Source organism: Actinia tenebrosa, unplaced genomic scaffold (assembly GCF_029948245.1).
Source record: "Actinia tenebrosa isolate PJP-AT-01 unplaced genomic scaffold, QUT_ActTen_1.0 PGA_scaffold7__59_contigs__length_16204524, whole genome shotgun sequence".
NCBI classification, from domain to species: Eukaryota; Metazoa; Cnidaria; class Anthozoa; order Actiniaria; family Actiniidae; genus Actinia; species Actinia tenebrosa.
The window spans coordinates 11979759-11994556 of NW_028292584.1; the positions used below are offsets into that span (position 1 = coordinate 11979759).

Genomic DNA, 14798 nt, shown 5'->3' on the forward strand with positions numbered 1-14798 from the left:
GACTATGTCCTCGGATAATAGCTCATACCAGTCGCTAATCATAAATTCTCTTATCCTGTAGTACCAGTCGCTTGATAAGGCATACCATTTCTTCAAGGGATTGAGAGAACGTCCGAAAACCTGGTTCAATTGCAGTGGACCTGGCGGTGATCGTTCTGCCGCCATGTCCACTGCTTAGAATTATTTGACTTTCGCGCGAAATCCATTTGTTTATATACGTATATTCCGTTAACCATTAACTTTTTCGTTTTCATTGTGTTTCTTATGTTCCTAAAACTTGTCGATGACATACAAAATACAGCACTGTACGAAAGTATTGACATCAACTGAAGACTTAATTGCATTATATACCATAGTATTGTTAACCGCTGATTGATGAGCCTGCTCCCGCTGTGCATTTCAAAGTTGAGTAAAGCTCGTCGTGCACCAAGGTGTTGCTAATTATGACGCCATCTTGGATTAAATAAATAGACATCTAACCAACTCAAATGCTCAGGTTTCATAGTTCTTTGTTTTAGTAGGGACGTTATTTGTACCAACACAACGGGGTGACGCTATCTCGAACTAAGCTAAGCTCCTCATGCTCACGTGGATTTTCGGGATTTTGTTCTGGCGACTATGAGTGAGGAGTTAAATGAGGTGAGGTCGGCCCTGTTAAAGGTGGCCGATCGACTTTCGGCATTGCAAAGAGGAGGTGTTCCACAAGGTAAGATTAAATAGTAGTTTGTATAAAATAAGAAAGATTTTCCTATTGTTTTTTTTTTGGAATTTCACACATGACGGGTCCACATGACGCACAATGCCGCACACGTACATGAGTTCCAAGGAATGAGTTCAGCTTCAAGCTAAAGATATTTTAATATTCATATCAAAATTATCTATAATAACCCGACCAAAAGGTAATAATCTAAAAAAAAGGAAATAGAGTATGTGGTAGTATTATGTATAGGCTTTGCGTGTGGACTGACTTGACTGACTGGTCAGCGCGTGCACTTTGATCCGTGGTATTACACGACAATAGTCTAGAGTCAAGAGGTATTATTTAGCTGTCATGGGAGATTTTATAGTCTGTGATGTCACTAGGAGTTTGTACTCGCATAAAATTCCTGCAGTTGATTCTTCTACCATTTCGGTCATTTCCAGCTACAAGTTTGGCCGCCACTGATTTCACTTGAATGCAGCTAGCGCTGCAATTATTTAAGCTTACAAACTTGTCATTCTAGAAGTGGTATTGCTATTTTGATAAGTTAAGAAACTATATATATTTCGAAAAAACCGGCATTTTTAGTGAGATCCTTTTTATGTATTCTATATTTTTCTGTAGTTCTAAGTTATATGATCCTATACGTTAAATAGTGCTGTTGTCAAAGTCTTTTCACATTTATCAGATAAACATTCCAAAACTTTTTTAGGTTGTCTTGGTTTTCTTAGTTAATAATCATGTGTCAAACTTCTCAGATGGTGCACAAGCCTCTACAGCTGTATCTACAAGTATATCTACCCGTGCTTCTTCTACAAGTTCATCTTCAGTTCCAAACTCCGCTGTGGTAGAATAACGAAGGTTGTTTGGATATGCTTCCAAAAAACAGTATACTAACAAAAATGGAAAAGGAAAAGGAAAAGGCAAAAATGAGTCCACATGCACCCTTAAATTCGTGTGCCTTGCCTCCAAGACTGCCTCAAGTCCTCCTTCTTCCATTAAGGACAGGACCCACCTCTCCAACATGGGGCTAGGAGATGGCTCAATAACTTTTGGTGCACATGAACATGTGTATCAGAATATTCTCTTAAAATACCCTGCATTGAGCATGGCAGGGGGATTTGAACTATATCTTTTTCAGAGAGGAGGAGGTGAAGATGGGGGTTTTCATGTAATCAACCCACCCCATATATCAACTAGAATCAAACAACTGGCAGGTCAAGCAAAGATATACATAAGACCTCTGCAAAGGGATATTGAGCAACATCAAACATTGCAGACAGAATCACAGCTGGATCAGACTGAAGTAAGTCATTTATTTATGAAAAACAAAACAAAGGTTATCTGATAATTTTGGTTTTATGACAATAAGAGCTACACCCATGAAATTATACATTTTTTAAAGTGAAAACAAGGAACCTGATTAAGTACTACTGTAATTTTATACTTAATGGGTTGCGGATGCCAAGTGTATTCCTCTGTAATTTAGGAATTAATGGAAGGTCATAATGTGCTATTTTCTTTTATATTTACTTTGTTTTATTGCAACCACCCTATGGGAACTAGTTCTACAGAGTTTTCAGTATAACTTGTCTTAGAAAATAGTAATAACCCCCAATTTTTTTATTTTTATTTTTTTGGTTTGTTTGATTGCATTGCAACCCCCTCTTTGAAAAAGTTCTGAATCTGCCCCTGTCAATATGTTAATGTTGGAGGTAGTTTGATTGTAATCATCATACCTGAAATACTTCATCTTCAACAGACTGTGTCCCCCAGGCTTCCTGCAGGCCTCTAATCCAGAGTTGCATTGGAGACTTGTTTTTCTCTGTACGTATTGGGTGATGAACCCATGCATTCTTCCAATTGGTTAGATGTTTGTTAATGATGGGTAAGAAGACAAAATGTAGACACCACAAATGAGCATCACTGTCTGGGTCTAGGATATTCTGACTTTCGAGATCATGAAATAGCTCGTAGAAAAGGGAAATACATCCAGCAAAAACATCTCTCCAAAGTCGCTCAATTCTCTGATTGTGGGTACTTTTTCCTATCAAGCATTTATTCAAAATTGCACACTGTTTAATAGAGTCGTTTTCATTGCACCGTGAAACGAAAAAGACTAAATTAGTTTTTGGCAGTGTGTGGTAGTTTGTATTAAACACAAGGTGACCTGACTCGGAAGAGTATCATTTTGGTATTTTTCACGTTAATGTATTCACCTTATTATAATGGTTGCCTTTGGTTCATTAGACTAGATCTAATACTAGCTATCACCAACAAGTACTACGTATTAGTCTGACTAATGTTTCACGGTGCAATGAAAACGACTCTAATAAGATACATAGGTAATTGGCATTCAATAAAAACTGATCTGATTCTATGATATACCTGTAATCATGCTTCCTCTGCCTGGTCCTCTCTGAATATGACTTAATATACATGAAGCAACATCTACATTTTCACCACCTTTGTCGGATCTTACACGCGATGGAAGACCATACTCGGATGTTGCCTCAAGAAAGGCATTTAATACAGTATCTGCTCTGTTATTGTCAGATGCCTTTAGGTAAACTGGGATTCTGGAATAACCATCTATTCCACCATGTACTACTATTCTCCACCTACGAAAAAGTGTCATCAGTACATGGAAAAACTTTTTTGGTTACAAAATGTATGACAAAACAATCCATGAAATTGAGCACAGTATCAAAAATTATCAAGACCCCAGCTGTATTATTTGCATCATGCAGGTGAAATATACTTGTTCTTATCCAATAATTCAAAATAAAATCAAGGTTACCTTATAAGTTTGTGGTTTCCATCAATGTGCCACAATGATAAGGGATATTTCACATTATAGCGACGTCTTTTGACAGTTGATTGCCACCTCTGAACAATACCAATGGGATCAATTCGTAATAACGACAATCTAACCCTTTCACGTTGGACACGGATTCATTTGCTTTGTAAATAGCCTTTTAGCATTCTAATACCAATGCCAGGATGTGCATTAGATGCTTGCATAGTAAGTTCATCTAGCTGGTTATCATCAATGGTACTGTATGTCCCTATAAACACAAGGTAGTTTATGACAAAGATTGCCACCATCTTTACAGTGACAACAACTTACAAAACTTGCACTGTGCACTTTTGCATTAAATCATCAAACTTCTCACAGATATTCATTACGCATATTTAACAGATTGAGGGGTGGGGTGTCAAAAAATGACAGTCACTTTGGCTGACAAATGTTACTAACATGTACAGAAAGAAATGGAAATTCTGGGGTGGAAAGGGAAGGCAGGAAATGAATAAGAAGTGAAATTGTAATGGCATGGAGAATTTGGGAGTGATATAAACTAGACATCAACAAAGGAAATCCCCCGCAACTCATCAATGATAAATTACTCTTTCTGAACTATTTCTTGTGATACAAGTCTTAATTACCTGATACACTGAGTCCATATGATGACATTCTTCTATTCACAGTTCTGACACTTACTCCAAGTATGGTGCTAATTTCTTCCAGTTTAAAACTTTGGTCAATGAAATAAGATAGTACGTCCTTACTTATGACGTATGATGGTCTTCCACGGCTTCCATCTCGTTGAATTCCTGCGCTGTAACCTGGGCCTGCAGAGGATTTCTTGGTATTTTTGCTTTCTATTAACAAACTATACGCTCTCCTAATTGTCTCTGTTACAAAATCATCGATATCGAGGTTCACCACAATTCTCTGAAGATAATCAAATTTACTAACTACCAACTCGAAGTCCATTTGATTATTCGAGTCATCTGTTAATCTGTTTAAACCACTGATAATGTCATAAACAGACTGTAGCAAATAGGATATGTCGTTCATGATTACACAGAATCTCCTGCTTGGGTGACTACAACATATAAAACAAAGGAAAAATATATGAATAATCGAGTTAAGTATATTTTTTGAATTTTTAACACTTTTCTCTTATGAAAAAAGGATAAGAAAATTAGCTAAACTTACTATGTTTTTATCCCGCCATTTTGAGGAGTCTTCGTAACTTGAGCCCGCGATGACGGCATGTAAAGTGGATTGCGGTTGGATATTCATAAGTTGAATGTTCAATACTCTGAACTTGAATGTCCAATCGTACAAACCAACAAGAATACTTCAGCTACAATATCGACATACTCTTAACTACAAAGTAGAATTGTGAAAACTCCGTAAAAAATATCTAACCTTGAATGTCCAATCGTACAAACCAAGAAGAATACTTAAACTACAATATCGAATGTCAACTATGAATTTTGGCATGGATGGAACGCCATATTAGTATCTGCTTAAGGAGGCTCTGGGTAGTTTTGGCCTGGCACAGCTAGCCGCATTGAAACGGCTACAACTTCGTCTTAAATAACTCGATCTGCAAGTACTTTTCACACAATGTCAGGAAAGGATTGAAGGTTTCAAAAACGATAAATTAGTTTAAAGCGGCCTTTAAAATGTGACGTAATGATGACATCATAGAAATCGTTTATCGCTTATTTTCTCCAAAACTAGACCTAAACTTTCAAAGCGACTTGCACCAGTCGATAGTATTCATCAAGGCACCCGACATATTGCAAAATGAAAAAAATGTATGAGAGCGTTTTCCAAATATTGCGCGATGAATATTTTCATGAACTTTTACTATTATTTCCAGCGTGTCAACTTTATACCCTCAAAATGAGGACTTTAATTTAGTGGATTCAATATTTTTACTAGCTAGAATATAGGTACGGATATAGACACTGTCCCTATTGAGTATGAATCAAATTGTGACTTTCTTCCTAACGTTATGGATTTTTTTGATATGAAGGTAAATGACCCCCTTTGTTGTCAAAAGCGATAGAACATATCGATAATATAAAGAACGTATCGGCATTCAAAAAATCGTCGAACGATTTTTTTCTAAAATAAGTACGCTCACAACTAACAGCACACGACAAGGAATAACACGGAAGTCAAGCGTGAATAATCAACAAGCAGCCGTGAGCGAAAATAGTTGTGAGCGTACTTATTTTTATTTGACTGCTTTACAACCCTTCAATGAATACGAAATTAAAGTAGACTAATCGTAAAGCATACATCTTTTAGTGACTTCATTTAGAAAAAAATCGTTCGACGATTTTTTGAATGCCGATATGTTCTTTATATTATCGATATGTTCTATCGCTTTTGACAACAAAGGGGGTCATTTACCTTCATATCAAAAAAATCCATAACGTTAGGAAGAAAGTCACAATTTGATTCATACTCAATAGGGACAGTGTCTATATCCGTACCTATATTCTAGCTACTAAAAATATTGAATCTACTAAATCAAAGTTCCCATTATAAGGGTATGAAGTTGACAAGCTGGAAAAATTAGTAAAAGTCCATGAAAATATTCATCGCGCAATATTTGGAAAACGCTCTCATACATTTTTCTTATATTGCAATATCGTGGGTGCCTTGATGAATACTATCGATTGGTGCAAGTCGCTTTGAAAGTTTGGGTCTAGTTTTGGAGAAAATAAGTGGTAAACGATTTCTATGATGTCATCATTACGTCATAATGAAAAGGCCGCTTTAAACTAATTTATCATTTTTGAAACCTTCAATCCTTTCCTGACATTGTGTGAAAATTGCTTGCAGATCGAGTTATTCAAGACGAAGTTGTAGCCGTTTCAATGCGGCTAGGTGTGCCAGGCCAAAACCACCCAGAGCCTCCTTAAGGTTAAAATTATCAGAAAGGAATAATGATTCACGATCGCATGCATGAGGTTATGTATTGCTTCGGTCACGCAAGCACCAATTGATATCTCGATTGCCTAACCAATTTTGCTATACGTCATTTGACAATGTCAAGTGAACAAAATTAAGCTTTAGTGTTAGTGTTTTCGGGTGTGGAAAAGGAAAATGAAATCTAAATCCTTCGTCTCAAATCGCGCTGAAGCATCGCCAGAAGACTGAACAAAGTAAAAGCAACAAAGTTTTGAGGCAAATTGTTGAGTAAAACAGTTTATTGCCTGTGGTTAAGGAAGAACAATGAGTATGACTCTCCGAACACGTAACTTTTTATAAAATAATGATCAAAGTTGTTTATTATATATATATTTTTTTTTTTTCAGGTTGTAATGTGTGCAAATTATCGTAGAAATTGAGCACAAAACAAACAGAACGCTTTTTTACATTGTTCTAATAAACAAAATTGTCTTAAGCTTTGAAAAATAACACATATGGGATATTAGGCAACTATTCGACGAAGGCGAAGTGAATATCGTGTAATATTCACCGAGACGCGAGTCTTTGAGCGGCGAGGTAAATATTCTCCATATTCACTGAGCCAGAGGCGAATAATTGTTTCATCATATACCAACATGTGTACAGAGTAACTTATTTTTATATACAATAATTCGATAAAATCAAACAAACAGAAACTTTCAGTTTACGTGACGAATTCACGCAAAAATTTTAGCCATACTTCGTTGCCTTTTTAGTATTGATGGGAATGACACTTACTTTTATTTTTCAATTTCCTCATCAGAAATTGTAGCAAAACGATTGCCGGCAGATGCCATTTTGTTGTCGACTCAATATTCCGAGATTCAGAAGTGAATATCGTACCATATTCACCTCCAACTAACCAATGAGCGCGCGCGTTCTTAGGAAGTACACAATGGTTTTTGCTAATACCTGTTATTCCGGAAAATAATAACAACAACAACAACAACAATACAAAGCAAAACAACAAAAAAAACTGATATATAGAGAGTCACGTGCAAAATTAGAGGGTTTCGCCCTTCTGAAGTTCCAAAAGGTGTATGGTTCTTCAATAAATTCGTCATGAAGATTATTTAGCGGTTTTTGAGCGCGCGTGCATCGTGCTTAATTCGATTGTTGAAAAGAAGTCAGTTAAGTCTGCTTAGGTTTATTTATTTTTTCTCTTGAAAATTTACTTCTATAATGTAACATTATTATGTGCACTAACAAATATATTCTTCATTGGATAGATGGGAAAGTTATGCTAACTAATTCCCCATCAAGGATTGAAGCATTCGCCGGAGAAACAGTGAGATTTAACTGGAATTACACTGTTGTTGACAAGAACATGGACTTTGGATATTACGTTTCCTCGCCAGTCTGGTATTATTATAACCCTGATGGACATACTAAGTCAGTCATAGCAGTTGATGATGGGCTGCGTGGCTGGAAGTGGACGATAAGTCGACGAACATGTCCACCAAGGCTGCTGTACCCTACAGTTCGCGTTAGCAAAGAGTCAGTCGCTACTTTGGTCATTTCTAATGTAACAAACAATGACAGTGGATGGTATGGAATATCTTTGGTGCTAAGAATATCTCCTTCAATCAATAACAAAGTGGAACTCATAGTAACAGGTAAATTGTAACAGATGCGATTCTTTCCTGAATGAGGAGGTTCAATAAATGTTGGATTTGGAACTTGTTTCATAATCGATTGATTGGATTAAGCATATGTATATTGAGGGAATCAAGGCAGGCTGAATGAAGTGATAAATGAATAAATTTTTGTGCGAACACACCATAACCGGGACCACACTTGAAGAAAGTTATATATACGATCATGATCAGTGAAAACAAAGCTTAAGTCAAGCTTTAAACAAGCAGGAGCAAGCAAAGAAGCCTAAATATCTTAAAAAGACACATAGAATTTATGAAAGATTTTGATATTAATTTAATTTGTTCAAGTAGTCCAGGTTTGTGTTTCCGCACTGATCTGATGGATAATATAACGATTCAGGGATCAATAGGAAAATACTATTAACCTGGCGGTAAATTCTAAGCTTACTACTTATGCTTAATACATATCTGTTGTCAGATAAAATGGCTCGTTTTACTAAAGTGCCTTCGAGTACTTTGTTTGTTTCAAGTGGTAAAACAGCGCGATTCGAATGGAAGTTCACTTACGATAACCGAAATATCAGGCTCCTTTCAGAATCACCCGTGTGGAGCTATGTTGACCAAAACAACCAATGGGTTACCATAGCAACGGGGGGAAAAGATCCGTCATCGTCAGCGGTCATAAAGACGACAACGTGTCCAGCAAGATTGTTGAATCCTACTCGAGTCAGAATCGAGCAGCCTGCTACTCTGATCATCTCGAATGTAACTGAAGCTGATAATGGGATATATGGATGCATGTTGAAGTTAAGAAGAGAACTTTCAATAAACAGTACATCTACGCTGGTTGTGACAGGTAATTAGTACTAGCTCCCTACTGTTTGCACCAACTCTGATGGTATGCGTATTGCGTCACTGAACGCTTTTGATTTCCTTTCTTGTGCCGGATGTTTAAGCTCACATGCATGCTCATCGTAAATTTTTTAATATAATTACAATCGGGTTGACCTCACGTTGTAGCCAGTGTTTGACCACTATTTGAAGAAGATCATGAAATTCAAAGACTTTTATCAGCCGAATAAAATCCAACACTTGTAACAATGTACCTATTTTTGGCTAGATCACCCAAAGGTATTGTTATCTGCATTGGCGACAAAGATAATACAAGAAGGTTCTTCTTTAAACATCACTTGCAGTGCAAATGCTTCCCCAGTACCTCATGTGACCTGGATGAAAATATCACCCCAAAAAAGGCTTGCGGTCTCTGAAACAGTAGGCTTGAGTTTCTTAAAATTCATGGAAATCAAAAGAAACCAAGGAGGTACTTATGAATGCCAGGCAACTAACAATCCATTTGAGCCTCCAGTGACCTCAAAGATCAATATTTTTGTGATTTGTAAGTAACGCTGTAACCAAGTTGCTTATATTTGTTTGTCAATGTCATCGTCATCGTCTTTGGTATCGGCATCGTCATTGCGACATCACGTACGACATCGCCATTGCTTTCGCCTTTGCCACTGTTTATTCTCGCTACGCATTAGTGGTATTAAGCCACTTTAATCAAATGCAAATTGTTAATTTTCATTAATTCTTCGTCAACTAAGATAGTATTTCCTTTTAACATCACATTAACAAAAAGCGTGTTGATTATAATACATAAATCAGCAAAAAACTTTCATGAGTGTTATTTCAACCGCGCGTGCAATTAATGAATAACATATTATTTATCTCTTATGACATATGGCTTTCATTCTCTGAAGATTTTGAAATTTCTTCCACACTTCTTGATACGAATGGTGGAGCACAGATAGTTGAAGGAGAAGACCTGAATATCACCTGTGCAATAAGTCCATTATGGCTTGAAAATGTCACGTGGGTACATGTATCCACCCACGAGTCCCTAAAGCTGGGAAGTGTTGAAATTAACAGCGGCACACTGGCCATTCGGAATATTTCTCGACGTCAACAAGGAAAGTACCAGTGCCAGGCTTATGACAAGAGAGATGGTATTTTGGGATTAGCGAATGTTTTTATTAAAGTAATGTGTAAGTACAAACGCAAAGTTTGCAGGTTTAGACACTGATGTTTTTATATGTCATCTTCTTTGGACAAGATTATTCCCGTCTCTATCATTGCAAGCTCACCTTCCGTCTCGCTCTGATATAAAGGCATGGCTACTGCAGTGTATGAACGGCACTGAGGATGGTCACCACATCAGCGTCTTCAGTGGGTTCTTTTACATCCACTTTATGCAGGATTATATAGTGAAGGTAGACGGGGATGCTTTGCAAATGCAAAAAAAAAAAACACAACAAAGTTTATTTAGTTTAGAATTAATTTTAGACGCGCGCGTAAGGCATAAAAGACAAAACAATATACTTTTTTTAACATTTAGACAAACCAGAAATAGATGAAATACTGTCAAGCAAACACAACGTTTCATGGTCTCGTGATACAATCTACTTACGCTGCGTCGCAAGAGGTGTACCAGTACCAAATGTTACGTGGTACGGGTTGAATGGCAAGATCCGTGTGAATGGAACCTCCTATTATCCGGGAACGAGCACGTTAAGATTATTAAAACTCAATACTTTGGACTTTGGTATATATAGCTGTCTGGCTAAGAACAGATATGGAATCGCTTGGCACAATGTTACAGTCACCAAATACTGTGAGTGTTATTGAAAATAATCAATGATTTAAACATACGCCACAAAAAATAGGACAAATCAGTCCATTAGGGTAACTTTATTCTTAACCAAGCTTTCGGAGATAATTCTCCATCATCAGGGTATTGATAAGTATTAATAGAACGCGAGGTAAATTCAAAAAACATATTCAATTCCTATAACAACTATTTTGGATAAACATGGTGCTGGTGACTCTCATAAAGCATGCGCTCCCAACCAATTATAATTAGAACGCGCGATATTCATAATAGTTATTTTAATGCACTTGAACGATACTGACATGAACTGCAAGAAGTAGTGGACATAAGTTGATATCGTTGTATGGAAATTAGGATAGATTGGGTCATTGTTGAACAGTTAGTGGACCATATCTATTCAGTATTTTTATTAATGATTTAGAGATATTTGATTCCTCTAGTCCTGATGAGGAAGTGTTAATCAAATATGCAGACGATAGTACTATTGTATCTCCTGTTTTCTGTGTTAATGGAAATCTAACTGATAATTCAGTCAGTTATGTTAATTCTTTCATGTTATGGTCCTCAAATAATAGTATGTCATGTAATCCTACTAAGTGCAAAGAAATAATTTTTACTAAGAAAGGAATGGACCAATTTAGTTTTCAGCCTATTTCTAATATTCCTCAGTGTAGCAGTCTTAAAATCTTAGGTATTACTTTCCAGAGTGATAGTAGATTTGACCTTCATGTAAAAGATACCATTATAGCTATAAACAATTCTTTATTTGTTATAAGATCCCTTAGGAAGGAAGGATATATACAAAAAGAAGTTGACCATTTATTTTCAACAATTGTTATATCAAAACTAATTTATGGTCTTAGTGTTTATGGAGCATCACCTCCGGAGCTTACCACCGTACAAAACTTTTTAGATCGCTGTTACAAACGAAATTATACAACATGCCATTATAATATTCAGGATCTTTTAAATAAATTTGACACAAGGTTATATAAGAAATCGGTTAGTAGTGACCATCCTTTGCATAGCATAGCGCCTAGAATACAAACGTCCAAATATAATTTAAGGAAATCATATTTTATTAGACCTAGAGTTAATTCTCAACGTTTTAAAAACTCATTTGTAAATAGAATAATCTTTAGTAATTAGTAATCTTTTAATCAGTTTTTAGTCTTATGATTATAATCATGTTAATGATATGCATTTTATCATTTCTTTAATAAAGACATTATTTATTTATTTATTTATTTATTGTCAGTCCAAGATATCTATTTGAGATTTATTTTTGGCAGTTGTCGTAGCACAGTTCTCAACGTAGAAATCACACGTTTTTGCCAGGTCCTTGCAAGCTAACAGAACAGAAGAAGAAGAAGCGTGAGAAAAAGAATAACAACCCTGCTAATTTTTTTGGTGAGTTTTACAGTTAGTTAAGCATCGGCTTTCTTTTTGTCAAGGTTGTTGTTTTCTATTGTTTTTCTATTTTGTTTCTTCCTTACTTATTTAATTCCACACTTCCTTTCTATACAAATATATAATTTTCGATTTTGTTGATTATGATATCAGGATCAACTGCCAGTATTGTGTTGCTTCCATTATCGGCGGTATCTCTTCTAATCAATGTCTTCCTTTTATTAATCCTCTGCAAAAGTGAGTATGTAATTAAATAAACCTAGTTTATGTTTGTGAATAATAATATAGCAAAGAGAAGTTGAAGATTTAACGGTGAACATGTAAGGTTAAGGAAGCTTTGTCAGTTGGGGCAGACCCAGATATTCCTCTTCGTCAATGTGACGGATTGATTAGCCAATTGATTGTTTCAATGACTGAATCAAAGGTGATAGCTAGGCATTGTTCTGAGTAAATTTTTTGTCAATAAAGAATGAATTTGCTGACTAAGATTATTGTTCTTGTTGCTTATATCGCGCTAGGTAAAAGATTTCCACAGACTAAAAGACCAAACAAAACATCCAACGCTGTTGAATTTTTCTATAACAACGACAGTACAGATGCAGGGCAAATCATTTTTGGTAACATCAATTCTGAACCACCAACTGCAGTCCAATCAGAATCGATGACGAATACAGACGAAGCAGCCCAAGGGCATTACGCAGAACTTACGAGTAACTCTGTCAAGATGTCATCACTACAGAACTACGAGCATCTGGATCCTACCTGCCGCGAGCAGCATCACCCAAAAGGCTTCCAAACGTTTGGCAATCACAAGCAAAGCAATTACGAACAGCTTCACTCTGGCACTTCTTTGCCAGTTTACCAAAGACTTACACTTGAAATATGAAGACATTAAAAATTGAGTAATGAGGAAATACAAGGCAAGATAGTCAGACCTCACTACTAGAGACCTGTATATGTACATATGATATATATGGATTGCTTTTTAACAATGGCATGACATATTAACACATGGTAGCTATAGTGCTTAGCATGTATCTGCTTATATCTCAGGCCAATAAATAGAGCATAAATGAGATATTTGAACCAAATAGAGATTTTATGTTTTCTTGCTTGACTATCAAAACGTAGTCCACTTGACCGCGAAGTTTAATTATTAATTAACATGACTATTATGCATCCTTACTTTTTACCAGTCAGTAATTTTACTAAGTGTATTGTAAACAAATCAGTAGCGTGCGTTACATTATCTCGAGGTGCAATTTAGTGTTCACTATTACCTAATAAGGTTTATCTATCGAGGATGGGCATGCGTATGAGGTTGGTCATGTAATCGCATACGCCCAGGGTTCAACCACATTTTAGCCCTTACGAGTACACTTTCTTTTTCGTAGCGTCGAAATTCCCACCTCCTCCCCATACCTGTTCTCTTGTTTTATAACTCGAGTTATGCCCTCACCTTTTCTGGGGCTGACTTTCATCGCTTATAATATTGTCACATGAAAAGTTAAACTTAGATTTTATATTGAATAAAGCGGCTTCGGGGGTTTCCCCTTAGCCAATTTTAACTCCAAACATAGTGAGATATCTGCGTCCAGCAAACAAGCTCATGCAACGCAGCACTGAATATTCATATCTAAATTTTAACTAGAAAGTATGAAAAACTTAAAGTAAACTAAGAATACTCAAAATATGCTGCCGATTATGAAGTGATCGAAAATCCAAAATGGCTTCCTCGGCAAACAACGTGCGTGGATTCTTTCATTGACGTCACTTGGCGAATACAATGGATTCCATGGTTATGGGAATTACCCAAAACGATTGGCTGAGAAGCGTTATCCGAAAAATACGAAATCTAGCCACCTCGATAGCTCATCACGAGCTTAAAATGAGTTGACTAAGCTAACGCTTAACGAGTTGATCACCAACAGGGGAGTATTCTGCGCGACCATGCGCGTCGACGCTGACCGTGAATTCATTATTGCTGTCTCGCCTCAGGGAAAGCCCTCTCTCTCGAAAGCGTGGCGGCAAAACATCGCGCTATCGTTTCGTTTGTCTTTCTATAACTTTTATGGTGGTGTTACTCAGAATGTGGAAATACGGAAATAAAATGAGTAACATGCGGAAAAGTCATTTCTGTAAATCGAATGAAACGGAGCAGGCCAGCTGCTTCGTATTTGGACAAAATTCCGCTCTTGTCGCGTCCAAATTGCAACAAACGCACGTATCTGTGGTGTGTGTTTGGCAGCCCTATCCATGGTCAGCCAAACCCGACGAAATCATTACCAAAGTAAGTAAATTAGTGTTTATTTATATTTCAAGTTCTATTCTCATTAGGTACAATAGTAGTTATGACTACATTTATTAAATCGCAAAAATATCAAAGTCATTTTCCATCATCTGAACCCGGTCTCCTGGACCACTACTCAAACCCACTTCTTATTAGGATCACTCATACACCACTCCTTCGTTGTAACACCTCTGGACCTGCAAAAGAACAAGATACATCTGATCAGCCTACGATTTCTCAATTATACCAATTATATCAATTATACCATGTATTGTTTATGGTGGCTGGCTACTTATACGGGACATTGTCAAACACAAATTCTCCACCTGCAAAGATTTAAACTACAGAAC

At 36.6% G+C, this 14798-nt stretch overlaps 2 protein-coding genes and 1 pseudogene across 3 annotated transcripts; 2 read left to right on the plus strand and 1 right to left on the minus strand.

The window, feature by feature from the left end:
- Nucleotides 1–1449: 1449 nt before the first annotated feature.
- LOC148905639 (cell adhesion molecule Dscam2-like) lies at nt 1450–13733 on the plus strand. Its single transcript, XM_089039672.1, has 9 exons — nt 1450–2006; nt 7712–8098; nt 8559–8936; nt 9201–9476; nt 9841–10125; nt 10476–10751; nt 12087–12158; nt 12312–12395; nt 12677–13733. The coding sequence occupies exons 2-9, from the start codon at nt 7723–7725 to the stop codon at nt 13042–13044; spliced, it is 2115 nt and encodes a 704-aa protein (XP_088895798.1). The 5' UTR covers nt 1450–2006; nt 7712–7722; the 3' UTR covers nt 13045–13733.
- LOC148905640 (uncharacterized) lies at nt 2341–3766 on the minus strand (annotated as a pseudogene). The gene is made up of 3 exons (XR_016121642.1): nt 3501–3766; nt 3089–3321; nt 2341–2747 (listed from the first exon to the last, which is right to left on the minus strand). The product of XR_016121642.1 is annotated as an uncharacterized LOC148905640 (transcript).
- LOC148905641 (uncharacterized) lies at nt 11136–11897 on the plus strand. Its single transcript, XM_089040235.1, has one exon. It carries the CDS (start codon nt 11301–11303, stop codon nt 11895–11897), a length of 597 nt encoding a protein of 198 aa, XP_088896361.1. The 5' UTR covers nt 11136–11300.
- Nucleotides 13734–14798: the final 1065 nt, after the last annotated feature.

What these genes read in the sequence shown, in the direction of transcription:
- LOC148905639 (XM_089039672.1), top strand. Translation starts at nt 7,723, where the DNA reads ATGCTAACTAATTCCCCATCAAGGATTGAAGCATTCGCCGGAGAAACA. An exon ending in ATCTACGCTGGTTGTGACAG is followed by an intron (nt 8,937 to 9,200) that starts GTAATTAGTACT and finishes ATTTTTGGCTAG; the next exon opens with ATCACCCAAAGGTATTGTTA. An exon ending in TGTTTTTATTAAAGTAATGT is followed by an intron (nt 10,126 to 10,475) that starts GTAAGTACAAAC and finishes TTTAACATTTAG; the next exon opens with ACAAACCAGAAATAGATGAA.
- LOC148905641 (XM_089040235.1), top strand. Translation starts at nt 11,301, where the DNA reads ATGTTATGGTCCTCAAATAATAGTATGTCATGTAATCCTACTAAGTGC.